Source organism: Thamnophis elegans, chromosome 2 (genome assembly GCF_009769535.1).
Source record: "Thamnophis elegans isolate rThaEle1 chromosome 2, rThaEle1.pri, whole genome shotgun sequence".
NCBI classification, from domain to species: Eukaryota; Metazoa; Chordata; class Lepidosauria; order Squamata; family Colubridae; genus Thamnophis; species Thamnophis elegans.
The window spans coordinates 32,866,909-32,893,792 of NC_045542.1; the positions used below are offsets into that span (position 1 = coordinate 32,866,909).

Consider the following 26,884-nt stretch of genomic DNA (forward strand, 5'->3'; position numbering starts at 1 on the left):
CTAGGAAGGAATTTTTTATTTTGAAAACAACACATTCTACCCTTTGCTAAATCCCCCCCTTAATAAGAGTGTGGCAGGCCAAAGATTCTTAAAGGAACCGCTGCAGGCCTGACACTCAGTTTTTAAGGAGCATAGAATCTTGTCGTATGTCAGTTCAGAGGTAATCCTTTGAACCCATTCAACAGAACTGAAGAAGCCTCTTGGATGAGAAGGGAAATGTTTTTAAAGAAAAAAACCCAAGAAGGTCCAGTTGCCTTTTGGAAAAAGCACCTTTGGGACAACCATGACCCAGATGGTTATGAATCCCCATAGATATCTTTCCATCCAATACTGTCCGGGTTTTCCTATGACCTTTTCCAAATTCGTTAAACCTGAGACCCTGAGGATGCATCCTGGAACTTCCCCAAGGCCTTTTTTATTAGCTTTTTTTCCTTTTTTAAAAATAAGCAAAAAAAATCAAAACCTTGTGATTCTCTAAGTTGATTCTGAGAGCTGAGAGAAGACACATCAACTTGTAGGCTGGGAACTCTCACCTATAATCCTTTGTAGATGAGGAAAAGCTTTGCCTGTTCCTCTTTTTCAAAACCTGGAAAAGAAGCAATGATGTGGTCACAGTTGCTTAGCAACTGTGCTTTTCTTTCATGGGCCCAAGTAAAACTTCCAGTTTTGTTCACTGGCAAGCAGACACATATCCAGGAGACAACTGCAAGGCCACCCAGCCTCCACATTTTCTGTCATGGTTACTGATCCCAGACACATACATTTCTGAAATTATGAAGTGAAAATCGCCCAACAGCAGGAACCCTACTGGGTTCTAAGCTTGGTATCTCTAGACATATTGGCCTCTGTGGCTGCCATGCTGTGGGGACAGCGTCTTAAAACAGCTTGATTGGAAGTGGCTGCCTTGCCAGCACTCAAAACAGAATTGTCTCCTGTGATCCAGTTTTTATTTTATTTTTATGTTGCATTTATTATTTTTGCAAATAACTTATGGCAGCAAACATATCCTACACATCATCTTCCTCCTATTTTCATGGCTAAGGCAGAAGTTGAACTCACAGTCTCCTCTCCTGCTTTCTAGCCTGGTGCCTTAACCACTAGACAGAACTGGCTCCCGTTTTTAAATTTAAAGCAACGGTAGTTTAAAATTTTGTATCCCTGCTCCTTTTCCTTAGGTTCCTGGGTCCAAACCTTATTTTACTGTTTGTCAGGTTTCATTATGCTTATATTATGGACGACAGGTTATTTTCCGGATGTCTTTAGTATGCTATCATTGACTTTACAGAGAAACATATAAACTGCCTGTTTTCCTAGATTTTGGCTCACCATTAAACTTCAAATTCAATGCAGATTTATAAAGCTCAGCTTTTAGGCTTATAGAAGAAAGGAAGATAGCAGTGACAAAAAAAGTCCATGTTTTTGCCAAGATAACTCACGAACTTATTATGAGTCAAACCAAAGTGAAAAGTTTAACTTGACATATGTTTAATTTGCATATTATTACACTATGAATATAGACAGCTGTTGATCAATTAATCCCTATTTTCAAAGTTTGCAGAGCACTGTGCAAGCAGAACTCTCTGGTTATCCCCCCCCCCCCCCCCAAATACATTAAGATAATGATCTTTTCTATCAGTCTGGTTCAGAATTGGTGCCAGAAATATACAAAATGCCTGTTTTCCCTGGTCTTGGCTCCTCGTTAAACTTCCAAGTTCTATACAGATTGATAAAGCTCAACTTTTAGATGTGTAGACATCGGCAATGCCCCAAGGCATTTGCTGCCTGGAGTGAAAAATAAAATGCTGCTTTGCCTGATTCCACATGAGGTGTTCCTAAGGCCAGGCATTGAGTCCTGGCAGATGGCAGTGTTGTTAGATGGGGTAGGACAGACCAAGTGATTTTGCCAGGCAACCTCACGTTCCTTACAGTCTAACGGAGCCTAGAGACAGGTTGCATTCTGGCATGGGTCTGGTTTATTCAATTGCCTTGTCTGAAACAGCATATTATAATGGAGAGGAGGCAGTTCCAGATAAATGCCTTTTATTTGCTGCTATATTTTTGGTTCCTAGCATTTTTAATTTTTTTTAACCCTCAAATTCCATGAAGCAAATCAAAGAGAGAGAGAGAGAGAGAGAGAAATTCTTCCAGATATAGCAAGCTGTGGGACCTATCCTATTTCCCTGAAAATAAGACCTCCCTGGATAATAAGCCCAATCGGGCTTTTGAGCACATGTGCTAAAATAAGCCCTCCCCAAAAATATTTCAATACAGCAGCAGCTATGAGGTGACTATGCTCGTCACCTCCTGCACCTCAAAAATAATAAGACTTCCCTGAAAATAAGGCCAAGTGCTTATTTCAGGGGTGAAAAGAAAATAAGACCCTGCTTAAACTAAGTTTAATTTTTTTTTATTTAAATCAAGTACATGGTATATTCATTATCACATTCCAAAGACATATAGTAAGGGATTCTTTCTTAGTCAACTGAGGAAAAATAGTCTTCACAGAAACAGAATTGTATAAGGGGCCCCACGCCAAAGTTTCCATTTTGCACACGACTGCTTGATTCAACTTTCCTGTTCTTTTAGAGTGAGGTAGCGGGTAGAGGGGAATGTGATATCCTGCTTAATATTCGTAAGCATAACAGGCATCAAAGCATGTCTGTGAGAAAACAAAAGATTTTGCTGCAAGGTATTCTTCATATTTGTTCTGTTTCCCAGTCACTGACCTTTTAAAACTAACTTTGTTTCTTTTTGTCTCTAGTGACAGCATATTTCAGATTATCAGCGTTTCCAAGGAAACGGGTCTGGGCCTGCAGATTGTAGGAGGCATCGACAAGGATGAAGGGCCCTTGGTGTATATTCTGGCAGTTATTCCTGGAGGAGACTGTCATAAGGTAGAGAAAGCAGAGAAGAGTTGGGGAAGAGGGTTTCTATCTCTGCTTTTCTCTTTGCAACCCAAGGCGGACGTGAGTGCCATTGATTGGCGTCTGCCTATATCTTAGAACTGTTTTTCAGAATTAAAATTAATCTCTAACTTAGAGGAGCAGCACACCTCTTGCTACATCCCTCTGAATTTTGCCTTCCTCAAATAATAATGGGCATAGCTTCATTCTCACTACCATATTCAACATCCTGATGACTCACAATATCCTGCGGACACCTCTGATGCTAGATATTCTGACAGATATTTGAGATAGGTACCAAAGCGGGAGTATAGACTGGTTTGATCCAGGAACTGCCTGGGATCAGTCAGCTGTCAGTACAGAGTCATCTTCTTCAATGCAGAGGTTTTACCAATGAAGTGCTGTTTGCTTTGATGCTTTCAGGTTTCTTTTTCCCATTGCACTTTGTGTTTTAAAGTTTCATGCCGCGCTTTGAAGAGAAATATTCTTAATCAGTGTCTTGAAATTCCCTAAACTTCGATATTGTGTGCACTGATTTCTCTGTGTCATCTTGCTAACTTCCAAGCACCTGAAATGTCTCATTTAAATATGGCACAGGTGATAACACTAGGCTGATCTTGTCTGTACTTGAAAGCCAAGAAGGGTCAGCCCTGCTTAATTCTTGGATGAGAGATTGTCAAGTAATTTTAGATTATTATGGGCTAGACTGGGATGTTGAAAGACATCAAGGAAGAAAGCAGTGACAAAAGCACTTCCATGTTATTGCCAAGATAACTCATGAACTCATTCTGAGTCAAACCGAACTTAAGAGTTTCACTTGACATATGTTTAATTTACACATTATTACAGCAAGAATATAGACAGCTGTTGATAAATTAATCACCATTTTCAAAATTTGCAGATCTCTGCGAGCAGAACTCTCTGGATATCATTGGGTTTTTTAAATACTTTAAGAAAGTAGTCTTTTCTATCAGTCTGATTCAGAGTTGATGCCAGAATTGGGCAACCTGGTGCACTCCGTATGTTTTGGGCTGCATTTCCTATCACCTGTTTTCATGTGCCTTATTATCTGCAACTGTTAGGTTTAATTTCTTACATTCAAATAGAGGATGTTCTATTTGCAGGTACTGCCACAAGATGTCACCATTGTTGCTTGTATCATCACGCATTAGCACAGCCTTCCCCAACTTGGTACATTCAGGATGTACCAGGATTGCAGTTCCCAGGCTGGTTGGAAATTCAGGAAGTTGCAGTCCCAACATATTGAGTGTTAGCAATAGAAAGCTAATCAGAAGGCATCTTAAAAGAACCATCAAATGCAAGTGCTCAATAATACTGTAGCTGAAGTTACTTTTAAGAAGGTGCAACCAATTAACATCTTATGGACCATTGGAATACAGAATGTTATTAGAGGGGGGATTAAAAATACTAATGGTGGTTTATTGTAGACATTGATCTGCATTGCAAGAGGTACTTGCATTGTTTTCTGTGAACCTTTCTTTCATTCCAAGTATTTCATACTGACAGTCCCACAACTCCTGTTATTCCGGGTATAATTTCCTTTATTTCTTTTGCAATGTCTTATTGCTGCCTGCATCACAACACAGACCCTTTAAGACAAAAACCCCAGACTATTAACATGGTACCTTGATGACAATAAAGAATTCTTCTGGTACTACCCTGAGAAATAGACAGCAGTAAATCAGCCTTCCTCGGTCTGATTTTAACTTCAAATCCCTGACTGAAGGCTGGTGAAAATGTCCTGAATTTATTGATATAAAAGTCAATCCATCATCTTTATATCTTTCTAATCGAGTTGTTCACTGAAGTATGTCTGCGGTAGTCATTGACAGCAGATTTTTATTTTCATCCCTTTGATAATAAATTAATCAAGTTCAGGGTTGGATTAACTAGTACAGAAATTCTCATAGGCTATCCGTGGCTTAATTCTATAACAAAATTAAACATCTGTAGTTTAATGTAAGCTAACCTCAGATCTCCCAGAGTTGTTATTTAGGCAAAAAATAATAATAGCAATTCAGTTCCCCAAGAGATTGATATTAATTTTCTCTTTAAACGTCCCACCCACTTTTATGAAAAACCCCTTGGGGGTTATTTGTAGGCGGTCCCCAGCTATGCTGGATGGATTAGAAAGCATGGAGAAAGCGTACACAAAACATTATTCTGAGCTTTGGTGAGTTTGTAATCTCATTTTCTTTTCTAAAGGCATAAAGCAAGAAGCTGGTACCACTTCTATGTCCTTACATATCCCACACCAGACGGAATCCAGTCTGTCTGGCTTCTTATTCAAGAGAGACTAACAGTATTTTGGATGTCTGGTACTACAGAGAATTATGCTTCCTTTTAATTCAGTAGACCAGGGGTGCCAAACTCAAGGCCCAGGGCTGGATTCAGCTCATGGGGTGCTTAGATCTGGCCCATGGGACCACCCTGGAAACTGCAAAGGATCAGCTTGTGGTGCCTCTGTCAGTGAAAATGGAGCTCATGAGGGCTGCACGTGGCCCTCCTGAGCTCCATTTTCACTGGCAGAGGGTTGCAGGAGGCCATTGCAGCCAAAAAATAGAGCTTGGAAAGCCCATTTTTGCTGGCAGAGTGCTCAGGCCACCACAGACGCCCTCAACATGAGTGACATAGAGCTGGGCACGCCCATCCTGTCCCCCCCCCCTCCCCGCCGGTCAAATACAACCCTGATGCGACCCTCAATGAAATTGAGTTTGACACCCCTGCAGTAGCCAAACAACTGACTCTAAAAGAACAAGACTTACTATGGAGTACATATTTTTCAGAAACATATGCAATATAGTGAGATTTCTTTGAATATCCTTCCATGTGGGCGTAGTGCCCTTCAATGCTAGGGAAAATGAAGAGTTATTTTTCCATCTTCTCTCTGGGTGAAGAAGAAAGTTCAGAGGAGAGTATATAGCAAGGAGTGTTCGTTCTTTTTTAGGATTAATCAACCATACTGCAGAATTAATGCATTCAGATCAGTAAAATGGAGGGTCTATTACATTCCTGTAGGGAAAAATATAATTCTGTTATTATTCCCTTTTCCTGCATATGTTAGTTTATATATTGCAAAATAGATACATCTTCAGAAGGGGCAATGGGCTTACTTGGACAATAAGTCCCAATTGCTCAGAAATGAAACACGATAATAGTTTCATTGTATGAATTGCTTTTTAAAAACATTTTTGCTACTTTACTTCCAGAGGGCATGTTATATTTAGTAGATTTTTATCCCACCTTTATTACTTTATAACAGGGGTCTCTGACCCCTGTGCTGTTGCCTTTTGGGAACTGGGCCAACGAAGCAGTAGGTGAGTGCACAAAGCTTCATGTGAACATGTGCGGGACTTAGGTTGCTTACGCAAAACCTTCCTCCCACCACAGAAGCTGCCAAAGCCGCTGCCGCTAGTCCATGGAACCAAATAGGTTGGGGACCCCTGCTTTATAAGTCAGCAGTCCCCAGCCTTTATGGCTTGGTGGCCTAGCAGGGGGGAAGAAGAGAACTGGCCCGTGCAAGTGGTTGGCCGGTTTCTACATGCATGCGCACACCGGCTCATCACTTGTGCTAGTCAAGATGTGCTCACATGTGCCAGTCCACCACTTATGTGAGTAGAGCTGCATGCACACTTGCCAGCCCACCATTCACGTGGCCCAATTCCAAAATGGTTACGGCCAGGTAGTGGGCCGCAGCCCAGGGATTGGGGACCCCTGTTATAAGTAACTCAAAGTGGCAAACATACTCCTTCCTATCTCCTATTTTCCCCACAACGACAAGCTGATGGAGTGGGATGGGGTGAGAGTTACCTTTAGCTTTCATGCCTAAAACAGAATTAGAGCTCAGTGTCGGGATTTCCAGGCCAGCACCTTAACTGCTAGCCAAACTGATTCACTCTCTTACATGATGGCTTGCTATTAGGTTCTCCATGCCACTGTTTATTGGGAAGATCTGCCCAGGGTGAACGAGTTAAAAGAATGCTTTGGGAATGTGAGCATGAGACAGAGAAAAAAAATTGAAAAACTCGTGTTGAGGCAACATCCCTTCTATTTAGCACTCTCCCCTGCCCTTTCACTCTTCTTCAATCCGACTGGTAACTTGGTTTCCCTTCACAGTTAATAGATTTACAGAAGTTTTCATTAAGCTGTTTGAACTGATGGTAAAAATCGGCGTGAAACCCTGTCCTCATTATTCTTGTTAGGATGGTCGATTGAGACCTGGTGACCAGCTTGTATCTGTTAATGGAGAATCATTGATTGGGATCACCTATGAAGAGGCAAGAAATCTAATCAACCAAACACAGCCGAGGTAACCATTTGTTATAAAACCAAGTATCCCAATGTTTATGTATTTAACTCTCTTAGAATTGTCAAAAAGAGTTTTGGACACGTGCTTCTGAAAATGTATGTGATAATTTTTTAAGTAATCATGGGAAATTAAAGTATATGAATGGATTTCACTGGGGGCTTCATTGAATTGTGCAGAACGTATTTTGTTCATACCGTGTTTCTCCAAAAATAAGACAGGGTCTTATTTTGTTTTGCAACCCCCTACCCCAAATAAGCATTTCGCCTTATTTTCGGGGAGATCTTATTATTTTTGAGGTACAGGAGGCGGCGAGTGTGGTCACCTCATGGCTGCTGCTGTGTTGCAATATTTTTGGGGACAGCTTATTTTGGGGGGAGGGCTTATTTTAGCACCTGCGCTCAAAAGCCTGATTGGGCTTATTATCCGGGGAGGTTAGCGTTAAGGTTTTCACAACTAAACTACAGGTAATCCTTGATTTATGACCACAATGGAGCCCAGCATTTATGTTGCTAAGTGAGACATTTTTAAATGACTTTTGCCCCATTTTACGACCTTGCCACATTTGTTAAGTTAATTGCTGCAGTTGTTAAATTAGTAACACGTTTGTTAAGTAAATCTGGCTTCCCCATTGACTTTGCTTATCAGAAGGTGGCAAAACATGATCAAATGACCCTGGGACACCGCAACCGTCATAAATATGAGTCAGTTGCCAAGCATCTGATCATGTGACCATGAGAATGCTGCAGTAGTCATAAGTGTGAAAAGGCCATAAATCATTTTTTTCATTGCTGTTGTAATTTCAAACCATCATTAAACGAACTTCTAAATCAAGGATTACCTGTATTCACCGCTTATGTCAAAAGCCAGTAAAAACAGTGTAATAAATTTTAATCTTACTGAATTTGTTCCCTAAATAGCTAGAAAGCAACAAAAAATATTTATTACTTGGAAGGACTCCGCATATGATACCAGTTCTTTTTCATTCATTTAGTTCATATATCTCTTGGGAGATAACTTTCATTCGACATGATTCTGGTCCTGATGAAGTGGAAAATATGCATCCATTCTCCAATCTACTAAATTCAGAGAGATGTGGACTGCAGAATGATTTATTCAACCTCTGCCCAACATTGTCTTCTAATGAGAATATTACTGCTGAGAAATCTGATATGGCAAGTTTAATTTGTCACACAAAAATTTGCTTTCTTTTAAAAATTGCTGTGTTTTGAGTGGAAGAATTTTACTGAAGCAGTATCTGGCTGATCTCAAAAACCTGAGCAGGGAGACGTAGTACTTTGATGAGAAACCGTTAGGAAAGAAGGCTGTAAACTAATCAAGAAACAATAATTTTAAAAATTTTGGAGAATAGCAGTGTCAAGCAATATGCTCAGCCACACCCATGGAGTCACCAGGAGTTGACGTTGTTTCAAAGAGAACTTTATGGTCTAATTTTGCAAAATATATGACCACAATCAAATGTAATTTAAAAAAAATACATAAAATCAAATTTCTTGCAATGTTGTTTATGCATTGACTATTTTTATAAATTTAGAAGTGACTATTGTTTTCTGTAAGGGCATACCCAAAGTTCCAAATATATAATAGTAGGTGAGCATTTATTTGCATAAGACAATTTCTCGGGAAGACTTTAAAGACAATTATTTTGGGCTTTCCGGGCAAGCGCATATGGGCGCGAAGCTGCTTTAGTGTATGTGGCATGCATGTGCCAAACCTTCTCCTACCCCCGCCACCACTTGGAACTGAGCCATGTGAACAGTGGGCAATTTTGTTTTCATTTATTTTAAAACTTATATGCCATTCGACTCCCGGTGATTACTAATAGTTAATTGGGGGCGGGGGGGAGAAATCAATGAAGATTTAAGAAAAGAAACTGAGATTACTGATTGCAATGTAACAAAGTTTGGACTCCCTGTAAAGTTTTATCAATGAGGCATAACTATTACATGAGAAGCAGTTTGTTTGCAAATATTCACTGTTTATTGATTATCTGTCTACAGCACTTTTAAGGCAATTTGCAGTTGAAAATTATGCATGCTAATATTATAATGCATACTTTCTGCAAAAAAGAAACAAGAAAAACAGAAATTAAGTAATCAAAGAGAAAATAAACTAATTAAGAGCAAACTCTTCATGCTCATTATTGCCAACTGAATAGGACTGGGTGTCATGTTTAGCTTCATCCGATTGCTACTTCTGTTGTATTCTTTTCTTATGCATAAAGCATTCAATCTAAAGAAATTCTATACATGGCCATTGCTATTGCTGAGAAGAGTATGACTATCAAATGCCTAATGAGCTAGGTAAATTACACATCTTTAACTTAAAGCATCTAGTTATTTGCTAATTAATACTATCACAAATAATTTCTTTGAACTCCTGGCTTGTACATGGCACACCTCAAAGAAATAACTTGTTCTAGTTGGTTTGGCTCTCCAATCTTATATCCTCTGTATATGTTGCCTTTCAGCTCCCAGCAGGCATGGTTTTTATCATATTTCTTGGATATTATGTAGGGTATAAATTCAACATATCACAGGGCACCAGGCTGGATGAACAACGCAGCAGCCTGAATTTTTCTGCACAAAGTGGGTTCATATTCACCCACTTTAATTTGCTTTATGAGAAGAAATAAATCTCTGAAAAACATCATTCTTTCTTTTGAGGAAAAAATCATTTTCATGTATTCTTTTAGCTATAGGAAGCAGCCTTATTCTGAGAAGATAATTAGTATTCAAAATAATTGTCTATATTTGCTGTTAAATTAGATAGCACTTCTCCCAGACCGATGTTTAATGCAGAAGAAATATTTTAAATAGCCTAAGGGGAAGTATATGTCCTAGGAGATGTGGGCTGGTTTCTCCATTATCAGAATACTTCCTTTATGGAGAAGCCTATCTATGATTAGAACATGATTGCATCAAGGCCTCCTGGAAGAAAAGAAAAAAGCAGTGCACACAAAGCATGATTCTATTTGAAATAAACACTCAACTAAAAGCATGTTGCATTTCTCAGAAATTTCAAAATGCAGAATAATGTAGTTATACAAAACTTTCAAAAAAAGAGTCTTTTCAAGACCAGATTCCCATAGAAAACAAACCTTATTTTAGATGATAATGCAGTTGTATCAACTATAAGATCAGAGGCGGGTTGCTAATTCTTTTACTACCAGTTTGGGCCGCTCCCGTGCTCACTCACACCCACATGTGATGCTTCTGTGCATGCGCCGAAGCATTCGGGCAGGTGGGCAGAACCTCTCGCCGCTGCTACTACTGGTTCAGCCAATCCAGGCCGAACCGGCAGCAACCCATCTCTGTATAAGATTCATGTGACTGCTTCAAAAACAGTTCCTACATGTTCCGGGGGCGGAGCCTGTCGCCGAAGGGGGCTCAACGGAGCTCCTCTCAGAGATCTGGTCTGTATATCTAAATAAGATCAAAGATATCACCCCTTTTGGGCAAGAAAGGGGCAGGGAGAAGCTCAGTGGCTAGGGTCTATTCGTAGTTCACAGCCTTCTTCTTTTTTTTTTTGGCTGTGGACGGAGATTAGATCCAGCGTTAGCTGAGCTCTTATCTCCAGCCAGTTCTTCTCAGCTGCCTTTTTTGCAGCTCCAGACAGGGGACTCCCCCCTCAGGACAAAGCAAAGTTGTTTGATTTATGATTAATACGAGCCGGTCCCACCCCTGAGAGGTTTTACTTTTATTACTATCTTAAACACCAGCCTCGTTTGTCCTAGAGGCTTCTTTGTTCAAACGCATTACAAAATGGCGATTTTTCTCCGTTGGTGACTGATAGGGGATGTACTTAGCCGGCTCTACCTTCCTGGAGACTATTCCTCATTAACTACCCAAAACCTATAAACAATTTTTTCTTTTTGGAAATTGAGGGAAGCGAGAACGCTGTTTATTTGTTTATCTTTATCTTTTACTTATAATGGCTCCCAGGTCAAAGCCGAAGCGTCTTTCTACGAATGTGCTTAAAGAATCTGCTACAAAATCGCTGCCCTTGTCTCCTACGCCCTCTACTGGAGATTTCTTAACACAGGAATTTCTTTTTCAAATGCTTAATGACTTTAAACAGGAAATTAAAGAATTTGTATTGGAGTTATATGATAATCTAGAGATTAAGATTGCCCAAATGAAGGCGAATACGTTTAAAGCCATGTCTGTTCTGACAGATTACACCGCTGAAATGGAGAATAAATTGGAAAGCTTGGAGGAAGCTAACTCTAATTTGACTACTAACATCCAAACACTACAACAAAAAATTAGAGATACTCAAGAACAGCTCGTTATGATAAATTTTAACAGGAAGGCATTTGCAATAAGAGTCAGAGGATTGCGCGAAAAGGAGCGAGAGAATTTGAAACAGACTTTTGTTGAGGCCTTCAGCCATGCGGTGGGAAGCCTGGGATTTAATTTTGATTGGCAGATTCGGAAAATCTATCGCCAGAATTCGTTGGTAGCAGAACAGCGACAGCTCCCGAGGGACATAATCATATATTTCTCCACAAAAGAATCCAGAAATGCGATCATACAAAAGTTTTACAATAATAGGTTGCGAGTTGATGGGCAGGATTTGATTGTCTTCAAAGAAATACCATCCCAGATGTTAAAAGCAAGAAGAGACTATACTTTCCTAACTGAAGAGCTTAGAAACCACCAGATACAGTATAAATGGGAAGCGCCAGCTGGCATCACGGTCACATTTGAGAATCAAAGATTTCGTCTCAATTCTGTTTCGGAAGCTCGAGATTTCTACTATAAGACTTTGAAGGCGGGACTTCCTGACTCACTCGGAAAAGAGGAAAGACAAGGCGAAGGGGAAGGCAAGCAGCAGACCACATGGTTGCAAGACGGAGGGTGTAGCTCTCCCCCTCCCGGAGAAGCAGAAGAGCGGAGATCGAGGATTTAGCTATGTCTCCAAAATATTTGTCTGGTTTAAGATACGGTAATCCTGTTTAGACTCAACAATTTGCAAGATATTTAGTCTCTAGACTACGATGTTTTCCTATTAGACATTCCAAAATATTTGTCAAAGTTGTGGATTGAATGGAGGTTTGCGATCTCTCTCCGGTAGAAAAAGCGGAATTGGATACTGGTGGTGTGATATTGGGACTGAATCACGTGGAGCGGATGATGAACACATATTTCACGGGACTTATATGTCTGAACTTTAATTTAAATTGTCCAGGACTTTAAAGTGAAGAGAGTGGAGATGGTAACTTCACTGAAATTTGGTTTGGGAGGAAGGGAGCCGGGTAACGCGGGGTAGGTGGAGGGGTAGCGAAAGCCTGATCAGATTATTTTGAGTTAAAAGGCAAACTGACTCTTGTGTAAATTATTATTCGAAAATAAGGTTAAGAAAGATTATTTGGAGTGACTACAGGAAGTAGTGGTAAATATCAGAGAAGCAAGGGACGAGGGTAAAATTCATGCGGAATGATTTACGTTGTTTAAACTATTAGAAGGAAAGGCTTGGTGAGATTATTTTGAGACAGAATGTAAACTGATTCTTGTGTAAATTATTATTTGAATATGTGGAATGATCCACACTGTTTAAATCCTACTAGAAGGGAAAGTTTGATGAGATTATTTTGAGCTACATCGCAAACTGATTTCTGCATAAATTTGCATAATTTTTTATCTGAATATAAGGTTAAGGAAGATGAACTGGAGAGTCTACAGGAAGTTGGGGTAAATAACAAAGAAGCAAGAGACGAGAATAAAATACATATAGAATGATTTATACTGTTTAAACATTAATAAAGATGGGGGGCTGAGCTTAATACAAAGAGATTTATTTTCATTTTTTCCTTTTTATAATTTGTAATTTCTTTTTATTTATTTTTTCTCATATTACTTTTATTTTTAATTTATAGGATCACAAGATACTTTAGAAGGGGTTTGACAGAGGGCAGTGCCAGGTGTGGGCCCTGGGAAGTCGGGGGGGAACTAGGGAGGGGGACCTACTGGGGGTGGGTGGGTGGGTGGTAATATAGTTTCAATAAGAAGAAGAATGCACTTGTATACGGTTGTCTCTTCTTTTTTTCTTTCTTTATATTTTTTTCCTTGGGTTTTTTTTTTTAATCATATTTTGTTTTCTATCTTTATAGCTCAATATTAATAAATAAGAGTTGAATAAAGGAACACACCAAGGGGAGAGGTAGAGGGAAAGAAGAGGAAGGAGCAAGGAGGGAGTAAGAGGGGAATGTAAGGAGGGCGTAAGGGGAATGCTAGGAGGAAGGGGAGAAAGGAAGGTTTGAGGGGAAAGGGAAGTAGGAAAGGGGAGTGTTAGAGGGAGGAAAGGAAAGTTGGAGGGGGAAGATGGGGTGTATGGAGGATGGAAGTGTCAGGTGGGGTTTTGTTTTATGCTGAATGATGATGAGTTGTGTTTTCTTTTTTATTTTATTTTATTTCTTTTCTTATAGCAAATATCCAGTATATAAGTGACTGTAAAATTGAATGTGAAAATGAATAAAAATATATTTGAAAAAAAAAAAAACAGTTCCTACATCTCTGTAGCTGCATAGCGGTTTTACTTCATGATTTTGCCCAGACCTAGAGAATAATATTTTGTTCCACTGAGTGATTGGGTTTGATTTTGTGTTTCTTTTTGGTACTGACTGAGAAGGGACTTGTCCTAGATTAGACTAGAATTCCAATTAGAATCCAAAATCCAGCCCTGTTTAATTATTGGAATCTACACACATGATTGTACATTAAATAAATGTACAATCATATACATAAAGACCACCACCAGAGGAGAGACCAGAAGTAGAGAGTGCAGCGGATGTTCTACAGCTTTTTAAAGCTGTATTTGAGAAATTTTGCCTTCAGTGTTTCTAAAGTACCAGCATGCAGTTTTAATAAAAAATTATATAAGTAATGTAGAACATGGTGGTGTTTATTTTTAAGGGTATTCATTATTTCTAGCTTGTTAAAAAATGTCATGAAACAATGAAATCCTCAGTGCTACAAGTTTACTGTGAAATGCCTTCATCTGGCAAGTTGTAGATTACTTAATGCACATTAAATATATATGCACATATTTACGAGGGAGGCAAAGAATTATACTCAGTGCTGTTTTGGATCACTGATAGTCAAAATGATCATTTAGGCATTCTCCATGTGAAACAGTCAAGGGAAAAATAACTAGTTCAATTTGAAAAGCAATGGAAGAATCAGTATCAAATAGTAAATTGACTGAAAATGTTTTTCAACATAGCATCTGACAGGTTGATGGGTTTTTTTAACTAGGATCCCTCAGTGAAGAACTACCATGTCACAAATCCTGAGATACTTTTGCTTACTCCTATGTCTAATGTAGCACTCTCCTCTTTTTTGTGGCTCTTGATTTGGTTGACTTGGTTATCATTAATTGACACAGACTTCTGATAAAGTTGTTTGTAGTTTGCTTTGCTAATCCTGTTTGAGAGGGGGAAATCAGTATTATTGAAAGATTCTGCTAATCTTTATTCTACGGACTAAGATTACTATAGTAAAAGTATTGTTTTGCATACCGTAATAGTTGTTATAGTAAACTTGTTGGGTGTTTGGCAAAATGTAAGCACATTTTTTTCTCCATAATAGACTAATAATTTAGTTAATAAAAACTGAACATCAGTATTTAGCCTGGGACCTACTTTAATAAATAGTACTTCCTAATTTTTATGTTTTTCTTTCACAGATGAAAACTGAATTCAAGAAAGGAGAGCAATTTTGTACATTTTCTACAGACAACAGTTTCATTGGTGTATCAGCTGGAGGTACTTACGTTTGTTCACCCTCTCTTTGTTGTTACTACTTTTCACATGAGTAATATGTAATTTGTTTCCTTTTCTTTAAAAAAACAGTATGTGGGCCTTTTCTTTGACAATGTGAATGAAAAACTGAAATGAATGAATTGTTGAGGTATCTTTTTCAATGACAACTAAATAAAAGTTGATTGTCCTTGTTTGTAACATTTGCTTGTATAGTATGACATTTAAACAGAGAGATTGTGGTTGTAAATCTCAGGGTACAATACAAACTTAGTTACACCAAGGAAGCTGCAAAGACTTAGGTGAAGCAAGTAGGCCTTTGTGTTCAGAGTGTGGATGAGAATCCTTCTAAGAAAAGATACATACTGCTTTAAGTTCCATGATGAAAATATATATACAAGGATGGGTTCCTACCGGTTCGGACCGATTTGGTAGTGGTTTGGCGGCGTGGGTCTCTGGAACTCGCAGCGACCTAGGCCTGCCACACACACCCCAACCGCTTTTCTTGTTTTCCGCTTCTGCGCATGCACAGAACATTTTTTATAGCATTGCGCATGTGTGCACAGTGTGTATCAAGCACGTGCAGTGCACCCACGAGCAAACTGGCAGTACTACCTGCCAGAACCCACCCCTGCAAGGATGTAAACGTAAGGCAGGATGAAGGCCGTTTTAGAAGTTGAAATGACAGTATATATAAATACCCAATTTATTTCTGAGATCTGTTTTTTGAAAAATAGCTCCCTCCTCTCCTACTTGTGTGACCACCTATTTTAAAACAAGGAAAAGTTTAAGGACGGTTTGTGATACAGCTATTTCAAAAGAGGAACACTGAGTCTCCTTAGATCATATCTCAATCTTTGGAAAGCAGATCACTGGCTCCCATTCACAAACATCTCTTGTTTAGTGAACGGAAGAACAAGGATGCAAATTACTTAAGGTTGCAAGTTTCCCAGGTCTTGTGTTACTCCAGATCTATATTGGGAAGAATAACATGTTAGAGGCACTCCTTATGTCATATCAGTGCTGATGTTGGGTGGAAATTGAAATGATCCAACATACAGTATTTTGAAGCCTTGCATCATGGGGTTATTGTGACTTTGAAAAAAAAGTGATTTGACAAGATCCCCCCCCCACAACAAAATAATTGCCATAAGAATGATTTTTATAAGTATATTCACAACCAGTCGGTCTCCTATGTCTTGTTAAAAAGATATATCACAGGTACAAGCTGTATATATAACTTTTATTGTTTAAATAATACCTTTTTGTTCCACTTTGTCTTTGTCAATTAAACCCTAGGTATGTGTATTTCCCATTCTTCTTAATTTCTTAGTGGGTAAATATAAAAGGGCTTAACAGCATCTGTAAGTTTCCATTTTAACAACATCTTGTTTAATATTTAAAGGGAAAAAATAATCAACATTTGGCATTCAAGCGATTAGCTGAGTTGTTTGAACAGCAGGAGTTTAGAACATATCCTTCAGCAGAAAAAAAATCCAATTAGATTTCCAATTAATGTGCAACCTGTTGTCTCATAGCTGTTAGCCCCTCTTGGAGAATTGATTATGGACCACAAAGGAAGATTTCCCTCAATCCCTCAGTTCGCCTCAAAGCAGATAAACTAGAGATGGTAAATATCTCCTTGTTTTAATGTTTGTTCTTAATGTAATGTGATAGCTTTCAGATACGTTTTCAGAATTCATTTTAATATTACTTCAAAATAAAATTACTATTCTGCTTGAGTCAATAATTAATTCATCAAGCTTATCACTTACGATGCCGCATCTATATTGATATGTGATGAAATTATTTAGTCAATTGAAATGATCTAACTGTATCAATCTGTTTTGGAATTTGATCCTTCAGTTTAAGCTGTGATTTCATTTGCTAGCTTTGGAACTGCTTAACATTTCTTTGTTGTTTTGCAAGCCATATAGGATGTTGATTTATTCATTTTGACCCACCCTGTTCCCCCTCCCACCAAACAGTTGGAAAGAGGTTGCAGGTGCCTTCGAGTGACCTTGTATGTTTTGTTTTGTTTTTTGTATTCTTGCTTCAGCAGCTGTTATATTTTAAGATGCAAGCCATTTCAGAAAGTGTTAAGTTGCCTTTTCAGAATAAGAAGATAGTGTAGCAAAAAAAAAAAGTTTTAGCTATGCCTGCAAAGCACATAATTTATACATTTTAACTTACAATTAGGATCCCAAGGGGCAAGTGTGGTTTTCCATGCCTTCATGTTTTGTTCATTCTTACCTAACCAACATGTTTCCATCTTGCCTTTGGCAAGACACCCAGGCAAAATTCAGTTGGCATCAAACTTGCCATCCTTTTTAGTCAAGGCGGAACAATAAATTGTCTTAAGAGTATAACAGCTGTAGGAATCAAGTCAAAAACTTTTCTAAGTTGTTTGCCTCCCTGAGTCCCGCTGGGAATAGGGCGGCATATAAATAAAACAAATCTCAATCTCTAATTCTGCATTTTCTTTGTTTATTATTGCATTTATACCTTATATATATATAAAGGACACATATACATCAGTTTTTCTCTTGGAACTCAGGATAATATATATAGAGAGATTTTGCCTAATTTTATCCTCAGAACAATACCCCTATAAGGTAGAGTTTGCTGAAAGAGAAAGATTGATTTAAAATCATTCAGTAAAATGGGAGCATGAACTTGGGTTTTCCCAATCCTTGTCCAGCACTTGAAACACGACACTACACTGGCTGTTTGTACAGTGCCTCTCTGATTTCCTAGCCCATCTCAAGCTCATTCTGAGCATTTTGGCCAAGGAGATTATAGTATGTTATTGTTCCGCAAACTAAGATATTTTGAGAGGTCTGATAAAATCATCCAGTTCTGTGGAGAATTCTGTTTCTTGTTTCTATCCAGACTATATGCGTTACTGACTTACCATGCCAACAAATTTTCTTTGTTTTCCTTTCATCTATTTTCTCCTTTAAAACCAACTCATTTATTTTGTCTCTAACTTCTGGCATTTGCTCATAAAGAGCTGTATATAGTATCTCTTTCCCTGTGTGTGCTTTTCCCCCTGTTTATTTATTTTTAGTTTTGTTACTGCCCAACTTCAGATTTACTCTGGGTGGCTTTTTTTGATAACTCATGTTTTATACTTATTTTCTACTCTTTCTCCCTTTTGAATGTGCCACAGTAGCTTTTATCTTTATTAGATAGAGATGATTCTTCTTTGAACCAGATGCTCCCTAATTTCGGCCATGCTTTTCTGAGTTTGCAAGACATGATATTCTGCCACAGTTTAATTTTAGTGCCAGCATTCTGGTCTATTTTGTGAAGTCCAGATTTGTTAAGAAATGTTTTGTATTGCTTAATAAATCTAACCTTTTTGTCTTTAGCATCCCTTTTCAGTCCACCTCAGTCAGCCATACTATCTTGTACACAAAACATAACTTTTCAAAAAACAATATTTTTTGTCTTTCAAACTTCGCAGCAACTTAAATTAGATTTTTGTTCAGTTATGACAACATTGCTTTGGCTTTCAGCTCTGGTTATGTTGACCAACAGTTGTGAGTAGTTTGGGACTATAGTATGTCCTGCTTGCCAAACAAATTAATGCCAACAGTATTGGATTCAAGATCTCAAAAACAAAGATAGATTTAACATGCAGGGGAGTTCCAATCTTAGGGCAGTTGAAGAAAAAGGCTACATCTCTGAAGCCAGATTCAGTGCACAAAATACTCACTGTGGAAATGAATCATCTCCACGTCTTTTGTCAACCTGTAGTTTCAAGGATTTCTCTGAAGGTTAGAACATGATGTTCCCTTCTATAGCATCTTAGTTCTCCAGAATTTCTGAGAGATTATTCTAGTTCTGAGATCATATCAACAAGTTTGCCAATTCTTTAGAATGACAATACTTTGACACTGAAGTTTTCAGTTCCTTTATGATAGTTAGAAATTTCCTGACCGGCTTCTCAGGTTTCAATCCTCAGTCACCCCCAAGGTTATCATGAGAATGTATGCATTTAACTTTGGAGATGACAAGGGCAGAATAGGAGGTCACCCATTCTTCCTTCAACCTGTTGTGTTTTAAAATGTCATCATTATTTCTTACATTCTTGCTTCAAACTTACCTGAAAAATTTATTTTAGTTTCAATACTCAGTTTATTCTAAATCCTAGCTTTCCTATCTTATCCTATCCTATCCTGTATCTCTCTGTCTATTCTGTCTTCCATGTTCTGGTGGTTTCTTGTTTTCTGATCCTCATTAAACTTTTCATTTGTGTCTTTTTTATTGCTAACTAGAATTGTTTATTATTGTGTATCTAATTAATCCTCCTTTTCAAAAAATATTCTTCTTCCAAATCTTAGGCTTCTTTTATAAGAAAAATCTCATTCAGATCATTCTCAGTTCCTCATAACCATGAACGAAATCATCAATATGTGCTTTTTTTATTACAATATAGAAGTAATTCGCTATTATTTCTTCCAAAATACTTTTTAGAACTTCCCAGTCTAGTCTACAGCCCTGATAATTGCTGGAATTCTTCCATTCTGGTTCCAACTAAATCAAACTCTGCTTATGTCCCAAGCTCAGAGAAGGTCTGTCTGGTAATGCCACTTGTCGAGACAGGTTTCTTTTAGATGTTAGTATCTCTACATTGAATTAAACTGAAGCATTTAATTTTGCATTTAACTGAAAAGGCTCTGGGACAAATTAACAAAAATTAACAAGACTGCCCTTTGTCCTCAGGCTTGTGAACTAAAACAATATGGCACAAATTGAAAATGAATTGGGCAAGGGGAGAAAAATGGTTCTCAGAAGTATTCTTTCCCACAGGAAAACATGAAGCGAAATCCTTGAAGATGTGGAACCACTTTGGTCTTTCCTTGGTATATTGTTCTCGGAGTACAAAAGATGCAGTGACACAGTAGCCCTTGATCTAGTAGCATAAGCTGAAGTCTCAGAGTAATCTCTTTGAACTGGATGAGTTTTTTCCTAGAAAACAGAGATAAATCAAGCCACTGTTCTTCTCTGGTTGGTAGAATCCAACCTAGCAATTCTCTAAGGTTGTTAATATCTAAAGAACACCCTTGACTACACTCATATTTAGATTTTTCATAAAATCATGGATTCCAGTGGTTTCAGATATTATTACAATTTGTGTTTGATTTCATCTGAAAGCTGAACACTTTTTAAAAAATCTGCAAATAGATATTACACAGTGAAAACAGTTTCTTCACATAAAAAGGTTTATTTTCTGTTTGTGAAAGGTAGAGCTACTAAACAGGTTTTGTTTCTAACCCAGAGCTATAAAGCAAAGTCTAAGGCACCTTTTAGATTAGAAAACCCAAAGCCTCCTTACTTTGTGGTTTTTTTCTTTCATTTTTTTTTCTTGACCAGGCTTTGAAGTTTCTTGGGATTCAGCCTACAAAAGAAGAACAAGAAATCCTAAGGCAACAGCTACCAAGAGATTCTGAAGGAACAGTCTGTTTTGGAGGTAATTAAATGAAGGGTTTTTTTCGGAAACTATAAGAGAGATTTTAGAATTCTACATACAATTATTCTTAACAGAAGTCACTAAATGTGCTTCAGGGTTGATTTGATATTTTTGTCAAGCTCTCCATGAAGCCCCTATGTGTAAGGTGAATAATGTGACTATTTGCATTCCCATTTTAAAGGTATTTGTTACCCAGCACTTTCTCACTTACAAATTAAAACACTTATTAGACAGCCTTATTCCAATATACTTAAGAAAAAGTGTGCAGAACAAATGTGCAGAACAAATTATAAAGAGCAGGAGAGTTAGTGAGTCAAATTTGCAGTTGAGGAATAAAGTTGGTTAAGAAGATCTTACTGTCCTGGTATGTTTGTTGTGAGCTTTCCATAGATATATGGGTAATCATTAAGGAAACAGAATTTAGACAGACCTGATGCAGACGTTATATTTTAGGATAATGAATGAAAATTTAAGGCCTGATCCTGGGTTTTTCAGAGTGGTTTCTTCACAAATGCATCCAGGATTCTTCAGAGTGGTTTCTTCATAGCACATTTTCCTCATTTTCCTTGTTCTGCTCTTCTCCACCATGAAGCAGGAATTGAGTTCTTCTCAGAGCTTATCTTTTTTCTTTCTTTCATTGAGTAATGCAGTGTTTTACCTCCAAAACACAATGCAAATTGAATTTTAATTAAATATTAAGCAATTAATCAGGATTATGAGACTTAAGATTGCATTCTTAGCCATGGGACCATCCCATCTTCAGAGGTAAGGATATAGAATTCTGTTCCCATTGGTGGTTAAATATCTGCAAGCTACAATAACACAAGAGCAAATTATAGAAGAACTTCTCAACACACAAGAGTCCATGGAAACTATTTGTCTTTGAATCATTCTAATAGTCATTTTCCCTCAGATTAACACAGTTGCACAATAAGCATAGCTGCATATGTGTGCACACACATTCATTTAGCTTTGCATCTATACTTCCTCTGAAGGATTTGCTTCAATTATCAGATCCGTTAGAACCGACTATCAATTAGTTACCTCTTTAATGAAAACTGTAATTTATCCTTACATTTGATGTACATGACAGCAATGGTGTGATGTTTGCTTTTCAAATATGAAAAACAAACCAAGGTTTGTTTGGAAGACAATTGCAAGACCATAGCTTTCCATTTTTATTTCATGCTACTTTACTTAAATGAGGCTGAATGCATGACGGGGAGAAGGAGGAAGTCCAGGCTTTAGCGCTTGCTCTCTTTTGTACCTTCAAGTCAATCCTGACTGTTGGTGACCATACAGAAAAGTCTTTACAGTTTTCTTGGCAAGGTTTTAGTTTGGAGCTTAAACTGACATTCTGAAATACTAAATAACTAACAGATACTAGATTGTTTAATGAAAAATATAAGTTGATTTTTCTGTGATTGACACTATAGTGTTGTTCTGACTTAAATTATATGTTAGATTTTATTCAGGTGGCAAGAGATTTATTTTCTCAGCAGCTGGATGAGACTGGTCACAGCCCTGTACATGAAATTGCTAAATTACTAGATTCACAGGTAAATAATATAATTCTTATCTCCAAACAAAAGTGGTGAAGTTTTGATTTAAAATTCCTTGAAGATTCAAATCTTCTAGCTCACTGTGGTCTTTCAAAAGGATGACTAGAAAGGATATTAAGGAGCTCTCATAACAAATTTACTTTCAATGCTATTATACAATCATGGTTTTCCACACATTGTAACTAACCATTGTACACAATGTACATTTGTTTAAAATAGTCTTCCCAACTATGTTGAGTGCAGAGAAGAGCAACAAAGATGATTAGGGGATTGGAGGCTAAAACACGAAGAACGGTTGCAGGAATTGGGTATGTCTAGTCTGATGAAAAGAAGGACTAGGAGAGACATGATAGCAGTGTTCCAATATCTCAGGGGTTGCCACAAAGAAGAGGGAGTCAAGCTATTCTCCAAAGCACCTGAGGGTAGGACAAGAAGCAATGAGTGGAAACTAATTAAGGAGAGAAGCAACTTAGAACTGAGGAGAAATTTCCTGACAGTTAGAACAATCAACCAATGGAACAACTTGCCTCCAGAAGTTGTGAATGCTCCAATACTGGAAATTTTAAAGATGTTTTTAAGAAGATTTGTCTGAAATGGTATAGGGTTTCCTGTCTAGGATGGACTAGAAGACCCCCAAGGTCTTTTCCAACTCTGTTATTCTATTCAACTTCACTTGAGGGCAGTAGGTGGAGAAAACTTATATCAAATAATTGTGGATGACAAATTAGGCACTAATAGCAGAGGGTTCTGCTGCCCTGGAGTTACAGCATCTTCTAGGTGGCTGACTGCCCACAGGCAAATTAAAAACTTTTTCTTTAAAGGTTCCAGCAATTATTGAAAGCTGACCATTGGATTATAATCTTCACTGGCTTTTCTACTGCTGCCTTTCATGAGTTATTTGTCTTGTTGCCATTTTAATTATAGTTTGTGAGAGTTTAACTAGACCAGTTGTGTGCATATTTATTTATCGGTAGTAAATAAATCAAGCTTGCTTTCACAAATGTAAAAAGCATTGCAAGTTAAACTACCACAGGTAGTCCTCACCCTATGATCACAATGGAGCCCAGAATTTCTGTTATACGTTGTTGCAGAGTAAGTTGAGGCACTATGAGACTGGACCTTATTTTACAGCCATTTTTATGACAGTCGTAAAACCAGAAAATGGCAAAAAAGTCACAAATCTCAGTCATGCAAAATGCTGGTAACCAGTAATAAATGTGAGTCATTTGCCAAGCGTATTTATAGTTTTCTAACTTTACAGTATATAACAGAAAGGAGGATTTGTTTAATAGCAATAGCAGTAGACTTATATACCGCTTCATAGGGCTTTCAGCCCTCTCTAAGCGGTTTACAGAGAGTCAGCATATTGCCCCCAACAATCCGGGTCCTCATTTTACCCACCTCGGAAGGATGGAAGGCTGAGTCAACCCTGAGCCGGTGAGATTTGAACCGCTGAACTGCTGATCTAGCAGTAGCCTGCAGTGCTGCATTTAACCACTACGCCACCTCGGCTCTTAGTGGTAGGCTGAATTAGAAAGCTTAAAGTATTATGTTAAATAACAGACATGTTGTTATTTTTCTGTTATTTGTATCCATGTATTCCCTCAACGTCTGTTTCTGATTTATTTATTTTACTGCATACAGCTTGTATCTTGTGATCATTTGGAAAGACATGAAATGGAACAACTTAGGAAAGAGAAAAATGAAGCTTTGAAAGAACTATGTCAACTGAAGGTGACATTTTGCTTTAATCAATTTAAACATCCACACTAACCTTTGCTTATTTTAAACCTATTGCAGTACTTACCACTTAGTAAAAAGGTGAGCTGTGTAGAATGATTAAATAAAATTAGTATTATTTGCTTTCTTTATACCGTAATGTTAAAACTTCCTGGCTATGATACAGTTTAATTCTGTTCTTGCTAGTGTCTCAGTGTCATTTTCGACAGGGAGAAGAAAATATGCAGCATTGATTTGTTCTTCTATAAAGTGCCATAATATATCCATGTAACACCTGCTCCATGAGCTGTATTGGTTGCCAATTAGCTTCTGAGTACAATTCAAGGGTTGCTTACAATTTATAATCCTTTGTGACCTAGGGCATGGCTATCTGTAGAACTGCCTGGCCCTGATATTTCCTACCCATCCTGTATGATGGGTGGGCATGCCCCAGGTTCCATCAATCATACAGTGTCATCCGATGACACAAGGAAATGGGATTTTTCTCTCATGGTGCCTTCATCCTTTCAGATACTTATATGGACCCAATGCCACCTATCATTAAAAAAATCACTGAAAATCTGTTTACACACACACACACACACACACACACACACACACACACACACACATATATAATGTATGTATGTATCACACATACTATTTAATGTTATTTTTGCAAGACATTCTTTGTTGTTTTGATTTTTTTATGTTGCACACTGCTTGAGTCATGTGGATTTGGACAACCTTCTTAAATAAATGAGGTCTGTCCCAGCTATTGTTCAACAGTAATTATTTCTGGTTGCTTTTTAATATATGCTAATATTTTTAATCCATTCCATTCCCACTGATCCATTATATTTTTGATATATTGCCCTCAAACCTTAGGGGGGGGGGAGGGAGCATGGAAGTTGAATGAAAACACAATTTACTTTAAGTGATTTGCACGTTAAACATAATCCTTGGAAACTACTTGGGAACATCTATGCAGGTTTTTTAGCAACAATATGGGTGTGTTTTGCTATTACCTTCTGTAATATTTTTTCGAGTTCCCAATCTAGTCTGTAAGAATTCCCTGGCAGCTTCTCTTCTACCACCAGACCCAACTTGGCTTAGCTTCGCAGCTCAGACAAGATCAGCCAAGTGCAACTACATACTGAGGAAGTTCATTTGGGAAACCTTTTGTTTTATTGTATTGTGTGAGTTGGCTTGTTTAACTGATATTGCAACAACTTCCATTGTTGTTGCTGTTGTTAAGAGCCAAGGTGGCGCAGTGGTTAAATGCAGCACTGCAGGCTACTGCTAGATCAGCAGGTCAGCGGTTCAAATCTCACCGGCTCAGGGTTGACTCAGCCTTCCATCCTTCCGAGGTGGGTAAAATGAGGACCCAGATTGTTGGGGGCAATATGCTGACTCTCTGTAAACCGCTTAGAGAGGCCTGAAAGGCCTATGAAGCGGTATATAAGTCTACTGCTATTGAACTTCCTAAATGATGGCCTGCTCAGTAGACTGACTCAAGATAGCTTGCGACATAGACATCCTCATTTAACTTTTATTCAGAAACAAAACAAAAACAAAAAAAAACAAAAAAATTATGAATCACATAAAGCTGTGCTTCTTAACAAATCCTGCTACAACATACAGTGTTGCTAGGTTCTGTGCAGCAACACAATTCACCAGATGGTGACCTGTGCTATAAACTAGATTTAATGAACAGCTAATTCACCATATTAGAATGCCTTGTCACTTGATAGATGCCAACCTTTTATGCTCCCCTGCACTCATCTAATGCTGCTACCTTTCTTTTAAGTTTCACACTTTTTAGTATACTTTTAGTTTTTCATTCAGCTATCTATTATATCTTATAGCTTTTCATTATCTTTTTTATTTTTTTTATTTTTTTACTCCTGATGTTTTTAATGCTTTTTCATGCTTTATGGTTTTTTAATGACTGTATCCCATCTTTCCTATGCTGGCCTATGACCATAATGAAGCTTTGATTGATGCTTCTTAATAGGAAGCATAGATTGCTAATCTTAAACATGTGCTGGGCTTTAAAGCTTTTTAAAAGTGAAAACTGTTCCTGTGTGATTGCCTGCACTAAGAGTTAATTTGTTAAGTAATTAAGAAAATTGTTTGATTATGTCTTTGGATATGTCCCCAGGAGAAAATTCTCTGCAGACTTCCAAATATGTCTTCAATGCTGGCAACATGTAATTGCTACTGCTACCTATTCCAGTGACGTATTGTTGGACCATGTGCATGCTTTAATTTATAACTGCACCGCTTTAATTTTTAAAAAATATTTTTAACTATGGGCCTCACTGAACCTATTTATGTAAAACTTTGATTAAGTGGAATGAAGAGGGATTGTTTAACCAACTGAATTAATTGTGATGAAAATAAATAGAAGTCAGAAAGCACAGAATCTCAGATGGGGAGGTCCCCTGAGATTGTTTCTGTAAAGACTGGAAGTTGAGAGTTTTTTCATCAGGGGTTTTTAGATCAGACTTTCCCAGTGTGGACAACAACTCTCATCAATAGTTGGCTGCACATGATAGGAATTACTCCAACATATCTGCAAAGCATAAGTTTGGAGATGCCCAACATTATAATTATTTCCACAAATGTTTTGAGGTCCCACGTAGATAAACAAAGCTTGTTTAAGAGTATACTCAAACATACCCAGAAAAAGTGCAAGAGGCACCATGCTGGGGAAAAGACTAGAGGAATTAACAATGGGCATTCTCACAGGCTGTCTTCTAGTGTGGGGGTTGTTTTGTGACTTGTTCTGCTAACTGTGATAGATAGCCTACAAGAGCACCCATAGCATAGTCAAAATGGTCTTAAAAGGGACCTGTGGGTATCTTTGGCACCCTCAGAGCTTGGTAGCTTTCTTGCAATCAAGAAAGCAACCAAGTCACTAGCACTGATGAGGTTATCTAGTTTGACTGGCATTGATGGTTGTTGCCTAGTTTGGGTGATGGAAACATCTGCAAGAAAACAACCAAGCTCAGAGAGCACCCTGGGGCCCTCATTTCAAATCTGAGCCACAAATGTTCTCCTTCAAAGGCTGCGTGGATAGGAGATCACCTGCTTAAACCAGCATGT

General features: G+C 38.0%; 1 protein-coding gene across 3 annotated transcripts in view; it reads left to right on the forward strand.

Annotated features, from left to right (window-relative positions):
• The window catches only part of STXBP4 (syntaxin binding protein 4), a 91,008-nt gene that overhangs the window by 16,305 nt on the left and 47,819 nt on the right, over positions 1 to 26,884 (forward strand). For all 3 annotated transcript variants that reach the window (XM_032209106.1, XM_032209107.1, XM_032209105.1), the window contains 8 exons: positions 2,762 to 2,894; positions 7,127 to 7,233; positions 8,225 to 8,405; positions 14,941 to 15,019; positions 16,552 to 16,643; positions 20,396 to 20,492; positions 21,957 to 22,051; positions 23,699 to 23,788. In XM_032209106.1, coding sequence (XP_032064997.1) covers positions 2,762 to 2,894; positions 7,127 to 7,233; positions 8,225 to 8,405; positions 14,941 to 15,019; positions 16,552 to 16,643; positions 20,396 to 20,492; positions 21,957 to 22,051; positions 23,699 to 23,788 — 874 coding nt within the window. The remainder of the gene's footprint in view (positions 1 to 2,761; positions 2,895 to 7,126; positions 7,234 to 8,224; positions 8,406 to 14,940; positions 15,020 to 16,551; positions 16,644 to 20,395; positions 20,493 to 21,956; positions 22,052 to 23,698; positions 23,789 to 26,884) is intronic.